Raw genomic sequence first — 12,345 nt, 5'->3', positions numbered from 1 at the left:
AACAGGCAAGTCTTTTGTAAGATTGTAAAAGAAATTTTCTTATCAATCTGATTAAGCCATTTGTGGTGGCTTTTTGTTATGGTCACAAGCGTTCCAATCACAATGGGAATCACCTTGACTTCTTTATATTTCCAGAGTCTAACTAATTCCCATTTTAGATCTTGGTATTTATTTATCTTTTCTTGTTCTTTCTCTCGCACCGTGGTATCGAAAGGGCAGGCTTAGTCAATGATTGAGTAAGTTCTCTTGTTTTTATTTAGTAAAATTGTATCAGGTCTGGAGTGTCCAAGAACTTTATCAGTCTGTATATGCATATCCCAAAGAAGCTTAACATTGTCCTTTTCCTGCACTACATCTGGTTTATGCTCATACCACTTCTCATTGTGGTGTAATGCATAGAGTTTGCATATATTCCAGTGTAGGACCTGAGCGAGTTTGTTGTGTCGCCATTTTTCATATTGATGTTGAGCATAGGCATTCTAATACGATATGCGCTGATGTTTTTCCCTCTCATTACACTTTCTGCACATCGGTGATTCTGAAGTTTTGTCAATGTAGTCTTTATTGGATCTAGTGCGAGTGTTTTTTTCCTGGGCTGCCATCAATGCGCTCTCAGTAGATCTTTTAAGATCTCCCCTGACCAACCAATTCCAGCTGTCGTTATCTCTGAATTCAGTATTCCTAAAGAATGCACTCTGTAGTTTCTTTCCAAATAATTTTCCCCTCTCTCTTGTAATCGCTGACTCTTCTTCACTCCAGGTCTTATTATTTTTTCTCTTCTAACTTCATGTAGAAGAATTTCATGGCTTTCAGAAATATATTTAGTTAGGCTTTCTTTTTCTATATTGACAACATCTTCAGCACAAAGTAAGCCTCGACCACCTTTCTTTCTAGATAGATACAATCGATCTACATTCCCTTTCTTAGCAAAGGTCCCATAAATTGGAAGCATTTTACGTGTTTTTGTGTCCAAGCATTTCAATCCATCCACCTTCCAGTCAAGTACGCTAGCAGTATATCGAATGATAGCTACTGCTCTGGCGTTGATGGCATATATTGTATTCCGACTGTGGAGATGTGTTTTTAGAATAACGCTTAACCTTCTCTTGTACTCAGTTGTGACCTGATTTTTCATTTCTATGTTCTTAATCTTGTCTGCTTCCAATAAAATATTTGTAACCTCTATCGGTGTCAACATTCTTTATCGGATCTGTTGTTGGAAGTTCAAGACCATCAGAGTGGACTAGATTGCCTCTCTTCATCAAAAGAATAGCACATTCCATTCTTATGTCATTGTTAAACAATCTGGTCGTGTTCATCAAGATATCAAGTTGATTCTCATTCTTTCCAAAAACTTTAAGTTCATCCAGAAATAATAGATGGTTGACTGTAGGAAGTCCTTTTCCCATTTCATATCCTGCTTTTACATTCCGCAAAAAAATCTGAACAGGATCCAGCTTAATTTTCATTTTGCCTAAACATTTCCTGAAGTTTAATTGGCTTCCCAATTATCCATGCTATTTGTTATAGATGCTCGGATGTTTGGGGCTATTCCGAAAATTTCCGAACACTTGAATATCTCTGAAGGTGGAATCTTGTCGATTGGCTTCTTATAGTCTACCCAGCCCATAACAAGACTGATCGATTTTCCTCTGCAATTTCTTAGAATCATTTTATCGATCCGAAGCTGATCCTCGGTGCCTCGTGATCTTTTTCGACAGACTTTCTGTTCTTCCGGCAGCAAATTGTTTTGGTCCAAATGATCATAAATAATTTCAGATAGTCGGCGAGTGACAAATTTCCACATAACTGAGAGGCAAGTGGTTGGTCTAAAGTTTGTCACTTTACCCCCTTTTGTCTCATCCTTCATAATCAGGAATGTAGTTCCCTTTGTCAGTTACCCATCATCAAACAGTCGTTTAGCATTGTTGAGGGTTTTTTAAACCAGTATCCATGGACTCTGTCAGGTTCAGGCGCTTTCCAATTTGAAAGCTTTTTAACCTTCGCTCTCAGCATTTCCACGGTGACTGTTATGATACTTTGTTGTTCCATTCTAGAGAACACTTCTCTTTCAACATCTTTGATCCAGTCTTTATCTACTTGGCGTTTTTCTTCCTTTTCCCAGATGCCTTTCCAGAATAACGATTCATCAACATTGGGCACAACTTCCTTCCCCCTTTCAATTCCTTCTAGTTAATTAAAAAGAAGTTTTTGGTTATTCTCAAACAGTCAATTCTGCCGATATTGCTCCATTCTGTCGCTGTAGCGTTTCACTTTGGCAGTTTTAGCTGTGATACGCTGTTTCAGTTCTTCACTTACACACTGAAAACCTTTTTGATGTATGTTAATGTTTTGAATTACTTCATCAATCTGTGGTGGTGGCCACTCATTTACATATGTGGATGATATTACACATAAATAGCAAGACTCGGTTAGTCTGAGTGTGTGTTAACCAGAAGCCACCGAAAGCCGAGCCGAGAGCAGATATGTTCTCCAGCCAATACTCTCTTACCTGACAGTCATTATGTAAATATACTGTGAATATACTTTTCCTAATACACTTCTTATTGATCTACCTTTGTTTGTTGAGTCTTCATTTGTATTGCCTTATACATTATTTGGTTCAACCTGCAAACATAACAGTTGGCGACGAAGATGAACGCCAAACATAACAATCACATACGCTCTGACTTTTGAGTTTGCCTTCTACGGCAATTTGTACTCTACTGTGATCCTTTCGAAGTGGCTTTATTTGATCATTTAGACGTTTCCCTCACAAGGGCTACTTCTTTTCTTCTTTTTTTTTACGTTTTCCCACTCCAAGTAACATTGATACAGTATTAGCAGCAGCTTTAATGATGTTAATGCTCTGGCTAGCTCTGTGTATTATTATTATTATTATTATTATTATTATTATTATTATTATTATTATTATTATTATTATTATTATTATTGTTGTTGTTGTTGTTGTTATTATTGTTATTGTTATTGTTATTATTATTATTATTATTATTATTATTGTTATTGTTATTGTTATTGTTATTATTATTATTATTATTGTTATTGTTATTATTATTATTATTATTATTATTATTATTGTTATTGTTATTGTTATTGTTATTATTATTATTATTATTATTATTGTTATTATTATTATTATTGTTATTATTGTTATTATTGTTATTATTATTATTATTATTATTATTATTATTATTATTGGCTCACATGGAGTTTTCACACAAGTCAACAAACGATCTGATTGGAAACCTGTGGTATTCTCTGGAAGCTGAGTGACAACAAGTCTCCCCAGACGTCCAGACCTCTCCACTTCCTTCGATAGCATTTGCAAATGAATTTGCATCATCGCAACAGCCGCTTACCACTGATTTCTCGCTGGTAGTGGCCATTGGTTTATGCTGGATTTTGAGTGGCACTCAGCCTCCCCAAGGTCCCATTATTATTATTATTATTATTATTATTATTATTATTATTATTATTATTGTTGTTGTTGTCAGTATTATTATTATTATTAGTAGTAGTAGTAGTAGTAGTAGTAGTATTAGTAGTATTATTATTATTTCTTTTTCTTCTTTTTTCTTCTTCTTCCTAAAATATTCCAGTCTCTGATGCCCTCTTCAGTTTAAACACGTGCATGACTCATTTAAACCCCCTTGTTGTGAAATCAACAATGGAGCTTATGCTTTTGTCTAAACATAAACTAATTTTGACTTTATAAATATTCAGACGATCGGGATATTTCCAGCGCTCTTGCCCCATTTTTTTTTTTATTTAAATTTGTTATTTTTATTATCCCGTTTTTTTTTCACTATTTTTGTCACGCTTTTCAAATATCGCTTTTACTTCGGAAAACATTAACGTATTTTTTTTATTGAATGAGTTTATTGTTATTTAAGTTCAAATACGCATCCATTTTATGGGAGTTTTTTTTTTTCAGACTCGAAAAAAAAGCGATGAAACGTTTTGAAATGAAAAAAAAAAGACGCACGAAATATAAAATTGGAATTTTATGGGATTTTTTTTTTTATTGAAAGAAAAATGTATGGTTAAGTCTTGTTTCTATAAAAATATTTTTTCAAATGAAATATAATATATACAGCGTTTTTGTTTTCGTTTCGTTTGAAATTCTCGGAGTACAAAATGCATTAATGTTATATATATATATATATATATATATAAAGATTATATGTATATATCTTTATATATATAGATGTGTGGGCGTGTGTCTATATATATGTCTATATATATGTATGTATATATATATATATATATATGTATGTGTATATATACGTATATATATATATATATATATATATATATATATATATATATAATTCTCTGGAAATATACTTTATTTCCTTATAATATATACCAATTCTTATTTAAGAAGCTCAATGTAATTACAGAGCAATATAGTGAATGAATGACAAAAGTCTATATTCCAAAGTTCGTTGCGTTTACAATTTATTCCTTTAATTCAGTTGAAACTTACATTTCTTGACAGTATCTGAAATTCAAAATAAAGTAATAATAACATATGAGGTATTTACAGCTTCTCTTCCAAATTTTCGGATTTTAATCATGTCAAAACGTGCTTTATTTCCTTTTCATTGATTAATTGTTGCTATTTACTCTGATAAGAGTTAAGGGCAATATATATATATATATATATATATATATATATATATATATATATATATATATATATATATATATATATAGACGTGTAGTTTGAGAATGCTTCTCTGTCTCTCCAAACTTCATTTATTAATTTCACCCCCTCATTCGTTAATTTTGGTCTTTACACCTCGATATTATTTTTTTTCTCTTAAACCCGCCAATGTTACAGTTGAAAAGAATCAGCCGAAAGATATCTTCGTTAATTTAATTCTTTTTATCCCCCTTTTTCATACGTTTTCCCCCCCCCCTTCATTCGGTTCAAATAATTTTGAACTTCATACTGGTTTTGGAGATTAGATTTTCAGACTTTGTAATATTTCTTATCGATTAAACTTCAAAAAAAAAAGTCTTCAATTTCAATAATGGCATTTCCCCCCAGTGCTATTAAAATCCTTCATAAAATTTTGTACCCATAAAAATCTTTATATATATATATATATATATATATATATATATATATATATATATATATATATATATTAACGTGAGTGTGTGTGTATGGCGGTGTCTGTGTATGTGGGTGTTGTGTGAGTGTTGCATGTATGTGTGGGTGGATGTAGATTAAAATGCACCGGTCAGTACTTAGTGACCATAGTTAATGTTCTTAATTTATAGACTCCAAGACAAAAAAAAAACAAATTCTCAAGTACCTTATGCCATAAAAACCAATAGTTAGGTTGGATGGGGGGAAAAGGAAATGAAAAAGATGTTTATTATCTTCAAAGACCTCACTTGTCCTCTCACCGTTTTTATGACTCCCACCCAGGTTGCATTCTAACTTGATAAACGAAATAGGAAAATGTATTTGGTGAAAATATCACTTTCGACGCTAATTCTTGGCCTGAAGACGTAACCCCCCAACGTGGGTGATTACAGAAACATGTATGCACATATGTAGCCATTAATGTTTGTATAAATAAAATTAATATATATATATATAAATATATATATACACACACACATATATATATGTGAAAATTTCCGTGTGTGTGTGTGTGTGTGTGTCTACCTGTGTGTGTACATTTCCTTACCAAATTACTCTGTCAATTTTCGGTCTACAGACTCGAGATTTGACAAAAGGGATATTGAGATTTGGAAAAATCTTTTTAATCGGTTTTCGGCAAGAAATTTGGCTGTTACGAGGTCAAATTACAACGATTTAACCTTTGAGAACTTTACCAAACTTGGGAGCAACCATTTACCAAGGTCCGAAGGCCACTCAAGGACAAGGGTTGATAAATATAAGGTAAGTGTAGTAAACGTTAATGGTGTAAATTGGGTTTGATTTGATTATTTATGAGGATAATTCAACAAGAACTTGTTTATATTAGATTTGAAGGTTACTATGTTGTATGCAACCGGGAATCAGACCAGCGGAACAGTGTTCCACGGTCAGGGGAGTTCTCAGAAATAAGCCTTCTTTATGGAATCTGCGTTTAGATACATATGAGACAATTAAGGAGATGAAAGAGGCTGTGATGAGGGTCATTGACACGCTCGAACAAGAGGACCTGCATGTGGTCTTCCAGAAGTTGTTGGAACGTTACAAAAAGTGCATTGCAGCCGAAGGAGATTACTTCGAGTGAGTCTAGAGTTTTATGTGTGTACTATCGTTAAAAGTGCCTATACGAAAAAAATCTGGAAACTTATTGAAGGAATATCGTATTTTAAACTGGAGCATGACGGACACATTAAAATACTATTTAAAACTTTGCGTGACAGATAAACGGGAGCGCTATTTTAAATTTAAAGAAAGACTGTTGAAATGAAAAAATTTCAGCGTGACAGATAAATCGACAAATGGATTTGTTACGTTGTCGTATCATAAATGAGCGTTTGTTGTATATTGGTTGAAATTGGAATGGAGATGATATATTAAAACGTGTCTATTTATAAAAGATTCAGTGTTTGATTATCTTATCAGAGTTAATGACGTTGTGTGTGTGTGATCTGTCTAGTGGTCTTTCTATTACATATGTTCATATGCTGTTAAGTGTGAACATGTGTGTGACATGCATTTTCACATACCTCTGCTTCTTCGTTGGTCCATCTGGAAATTCTCGTCTGGGAGGAAGACTTGATACCTGCTTTGGGGGACGAAGATTTATTTCACACCAAGACAAGAAATTGGTTCGATAGTTTATTTCACTTTCCCAGATGTCTTGCAGAAGGTGGAAAGTGAATTTGGCCTGTGTTGTTTTTTCCTTCTAGGTCTTATTTCTACCACGTCAGCGTTCGTTCCCCACCGCCAGCGAAGAGGAGGAGGCAACGGCGAAGCCGTCCGCTTTCGTCCAAGTCGCAACCAAATCTCACCGATTCTAATTCAGCTAACCTGATCACATGACTCACATGCAATTAAATCAGCTGATATTGACTTCCGGTCAAAGTGTCTACACTATAATTCACACACTCTCTCTCTCACACACACACACACACACACACTCTCTCTCTCTCTCACACACACACACACACACACACACTCTCTCTCTCTCTCTCTCTCTCTCTCTCTCTCTCTCTCTCTCTCTCTCTCTCTCTCTCTCTCTCTAACAGATTGGTCGAGGCTCTTCTAGGTATTAGGTACAGTTACAGAGTGGTGGTGGAGGGGCTACAGTTACAGAGTGGTTGTAGCTAGTCAAGTTTTTTTTGTGAAAATTTGGTATGAGGGAACTATAGATTGGCTTTCAGTCAAGCATTTGCCATGAAAATAACGATAGATACCACATTGACAGCCATCTTTTTTGTGTGTAAAACTCATTATTTCCATTAGTGGCAGGAGTTTTATTAAAAAAAAATAAGAAACACATTTTTAAAAGAAATTCTCTAAGACAATAAACGATTTTTTTTTAGCGAAACAATGTTTATGCCAACGAAATTCGAAATTATCTCTTCTGACAAAACGAAACCCAAACCAAATCAATCAACACTTGTCCGCGTCTCAAACTCGTTTTCCCTTGTCAAATTAATTAAAAACACACTTGAACGGTTCGACCTTTCCGAGAAACAAAAAACATAAACCCATTTCAAGTGGAAAACGGATTTCATTTAATTTGTTGTACGTTAGCATCCAATTTTTTTTAAAACATGCGTATGTTAATTTCTATGAAAGGTGTTGTCCGTCCGTTTATCGGTCACATTTTAGTTTGAACTATTTTTTTTTCAGGGAGAAATAGACGCATGTTATTTTGGGGAGCGTCTAAGGATTTCTAGAAGAGCCTCAACCACTCCCTTTGTCGGTTTATCTGTCACGCTGAAATTTCTTCATTTCAACAGACTATTTTCTTTGAATTTAAAATAGCATTCCTGTTTATCTGTCCCGCAAAGTTTTAAATAGTATTTTCGTGTGTCCGTCATGCTCCAGTTTAAAACACGATATTCCTTCAATAAGTTTCCAGATTTCTTTTTCGTATAGGCACTTTAATTGATAGTACACACATAAAGCTCTAGACTCACTCGAAGTAATCTCCTCCGGCTGCAATGCACTTTTTGTAACGTTCCAACAACTTCTGGAAGACTCCATGGAAGTCCTCTTGTTCGAGCGTGTCAATGACCCTCATCACAGCCTCTTTCATCTCCTTAATTGTCTCATAAGGACAGCCGTTAAGATTTTCCTTGAGCTTAGGGAATAGCCAAAAGTCACACGAAGCAAGGTCTGGACTATAGGGAGGGTGAAGTACTCTCCTGATGACCATCTTCGTCAAATAGTCTGTGACAAGGATGGAGTTGTGGACTGAACCTTTGAGACAAACTTTGCGCAAAATTCCGCGTCTTCTGTTTCTCGCGAATAATTGTGTGTACAGTTCTCACACTGACATCAAACTGTAGACACATGACGGGTCTTGTTCATGAAATTCCTTATTTGGCCAATCAACTCTAACTTTCTTAATACAACCACACCTCTCATCCCTCAAAGACTCCTTGCCTTCCTTGAATCTCTTATGCCATTCAAAAACTGATGCTCGATTCATGCTATTCATACAAACGTGGTCTAAAAGCAGTCTGAAGCATTCCCTACGTTTCTGTGACATTTTACCCGGATTTATAACAGCAGTGAATTGTATATTGTTCTTCTAAAGTTTCCTCACGTCCAGATTGCATTTTTGAAATTCACCAGCTGTGAAAATCAGGCTTTAGTAGAGTGTATTCCAATTCCTGCTCTAGCTGTTTATTTGAACTTGAAATTGTAAAAAGTGATCAGTCATCTCAAAAGATGTATAGCAATAACATACTTTGCCCAGCATAATTTAAGAATAGTATTCTTGGTGTTCTGGCGCACTTTTTTTACAAGGGAGTTACCGCTTCTCAAGACCCAACAGCCACTCGAGGATAACGGTGATTGAATATCAAATGGTCGGTAAATTAAAATTGATAATCGGTTATGATGAAATTGTGTAGGGTTTGATAATTTAAGAGAACAGTTAAATAAATAGTCATCGCTTATTAAAGCTGAAAGTCAATTCGAGGATAAGGCTAAACGAGTCTATCAGGTTGGACAACACTGTAAACATTGGTAGAAATATTTGTAACTGGTCAGAAATTGATTATTTAAGAGGACGATTCAACAAGAATTTGTTTACAATAGACTTGATAACGATCATGTTATAATCAGTTGGAAAGCAGTCCTGTCGTATTGTGTTCTACAGACGGGTAGTTTTAGGAAAGAAACTTTGCTCATGGAATGTTCGTTTAGTTCTAGGCACAAATGTAGAGTAAGGGAAATTGTTGATAGTGGTGGTAGCTAGAGGAGTGTTGGTTGAGAAAATTTTACAGTGTGCGTGTGGCGGCTATATTCAAATACCGAGCTGTGTGTGAAATGACGTCACGATAAAGAAAAAGAAAAAAAGATTATTAAGAGGAGAGAGAAAGCATGTTAGAGACGTGGGTGACGTCAGATCCGTAATGAGAAGTCACAGGTGGATGGAGAATGAGGAAATAAGTTTCACTGTTACATAAAAAAGAAGTAGAGTTATTACGTGGTCTATGTTCCTTAGCGACTATGTCTTTTTAAAAAAAATTTTTTATTACATTTTCCCCCCAAACAAGGCAAACTGCCACTTTGGTGTAGGGGGGCTACTATCGGGGGCAACAACTACTGGGGTACTATGTAGGGATTTGGGCAGCAAGATGTCGGTTCATGTTACGCTTGAACTTCTGCACGTCAGTACTGTTAGGGAGGCAGGGACCTGGAATGGAATTCCAAAGTCTAGCGGTTCTGGGGAAGAAACTATTGGAGTAGAAAGATCTTTTACATCTAGGGATCTCTACAGTGTGGGGGTGGGATTTAGCAGCCTGTCGGGTTTGTCGAGGGTGCTCACGTCGTGGGGGCACAAGTGCTTGCAGTTCATCAGAGCATTCACCATTAAAATACTTGTAGAACAGGCAGAGGGATGCAACGTTTCGTCGATGGGACAGAGGCTGAAGCTTAGATGCCAGTTCAGGGCCTATCAGGTTTGCGACTCTCTTTTGAACCTTGTCTAGCAGCGAGAGACTAGTAGCAGATGCACCAGCCCAAATATGACAGCAATACTCCATACATGGGCGAATGGTGGCCTTATAAAGGTACAGAATACATTCGGGTGTTAGTAGTTGTCTAGCACGGTAGAGAGAGCCCACCTTTCTTGCAGCGGCCCTGGCAATGCCTTCAATGTAATTGTTCCAACCCATGTTTCCTGTGAACGTTAGGCCAAGGAGTTTGAAAGATGCACTCTCAGATAAAGAGTCGTTGGCCATTGCTATACGTGGTAGAGAGGTTTTCTTGTAATCATTGAAGGAAACTAGTTTAGTCTTGGCGGCATTGAACGTGACCATCCATTTTTGTCCCCATTCCACTACAAATTGGAGGTCTTCCTCTAGTGTTTCTGCCATTTCTTTAGATATGTGTCCATTCGTCTTCCTTTCGTGCCTGTTATAGAGTGTAGTGTCATCAGCATATATACCCATCTCAGAGGCAGTTTTGTCGGGGAGGTAATTTATGAATATCAGGGACAATAGACGTTGGGTCTACGTGTGTAACGGTACAACATGGAAAATGTCCCCGCCCACTAGATTTCGAAGTTGATGAAATTATATTTACGTCAGTGTGTCACGCTTAACTTGAAAGTGCACTTCCATCACCAACCTGCCGCACTTACTGTCCTATTTACCTGTCTTCCCACAAACACTATGTGCTTTTTTTTAATACAGGGTAAAAATCAAGCTTCGCAGAATAGGGCAGTCTGGAGTGAAACAAAAATACAAATTGTCTCGGTTTGGAACTACTGGAGCTACTTGCCGTATCTGGAAGTGTTCTTACGTATGGTTTGTATCGAAATGCGTTCGATAAGTATCAAAAATCGATAATCGAAAAAAAATCAGACTAAAAAAGGAATGTGATTTTGACCAAAGTTAACACTTTTATACAACCTAACATCACAAGTGCATTTAAGAATGTTTATCATCGCACAAGCAGAAAGACACAACGTATGAAATCAAAAGTAAATTCTTTTATGAGACAAGACAGCGTTTGAAATGATTGTTGAAATGAGTGTTCCTGTTTAAAGCACAATTGAACCATGATACTTGACTTTTGTATTTTTACATTTAAAATTGAAGCCATTATTTACGGATAATTTTATAAAATGTAGACTACAATGTATTGTCGACTATGTCACTGGGATGATTCATATAATATTCCCTCCCGACAGACCAAGGTGGGCCCCATACTAGAGCAGGCAATGAATCGACTGGATTTAAAAATAAACCAATTCACCGATTTCAATGACAATAAAAGTACGCGAGGGAATAAAATTATTTGATCTTCGTTTAATACAGGACAACATCGGGTCTCGCAACAAGAAGCATTTCAAAGTAAGGAGAAAATTTGGCAATTGTGCATAAAGCTACACTAAGTATCAAAGATGGCGGCAGGTCTATCGATTGAGCTATGGAAGCACAAAACGGATACAATACTTTCGCTATTCTTCAAATATATATTTGGGCAAAATATTAAAAAAAAATGTTGTTAATATTTTTCTAACAATTTTTAAAAATATAGTTGCGTTTTCTTTTTTAAATGTACTATATTTAAATATACTTTATTTACATATACTTTATTTAAATATACTTTATTTACATATACTTTATTAACATATACTTTATTTAAATATACTTTATTTACATATACTTTATTTAAATATACTTTATATACATATACTTTATTTACATATACTTTATTTAAATATACATTATTTAAATATACTTTATTTAAATATACTTTATATAAATATACTTTATTTAAATATACTTTATTTAAATATACTTTATTTAAATATACTTTATTTACATATACTTTATTTACATATACTTTATTTACATATACTTTATTTAAATATACTTTATTTAAATATACTTTATTTAAATATACTTTATTTACATATACTTTATTTACATATACTTTATTTAAATATATTTATTTAAATATACTTTATTTACATATACTTTATTTACATATACTTTATTTAAATATACTTTATTTACATATACTTTATTTACATATACTTTATTTAAATATACTTTATTTACATATACTTTATTTAAATATACTTTATTTACATATACTTTATTTTCATATACTTTATTTAAATATACTTTATTTACATATACTTTATTTAA

General features: G+C 34.4%; 1 protein-coding gene across 1 annotated transcript; it reads right to left on the bottom strand.

The window, feature by feature from the left end:
- Nucleotides 1-1,492: 1,492 nt before the first annotated feature.
- LOC145243752 (uncharacterized) lies at nt 1,493-1,870 on the bottom strand. Its single transcript, XM_080106796.1, has one exon. It carries the CDS (start codon nt 1,868-1,870, stop codon nt 1,493-1,495), a length of 378 nt encoding a protein of 125 aa, XP_079962922.1.
- Between the last annotated feature and the right edge of the window lie 10,475 nt (nt 1,871-12,345).

The sequence above is a fragment of the Euprymna scolopes genome, chromosome 22, assembly GCF_053919585.1.
Source record: "Euprymna scolopes isolate OS-2025 chromosome 22, ASM5391958v1, whole genome shotgun sequence".
In the NCBI taxonomy this organism is placed as follows: domain Eukaryota; kingdom Metazoa; phylum Mollusca; class Cephalopoda; order Sepiida; family Sepiolidae; genus Euprymna; species Euprymna scolopes.
Note: the sequence above shows the minus strand (reverse complement) of the source record. Positions and strands in the feature narration are given on the sequence as shown.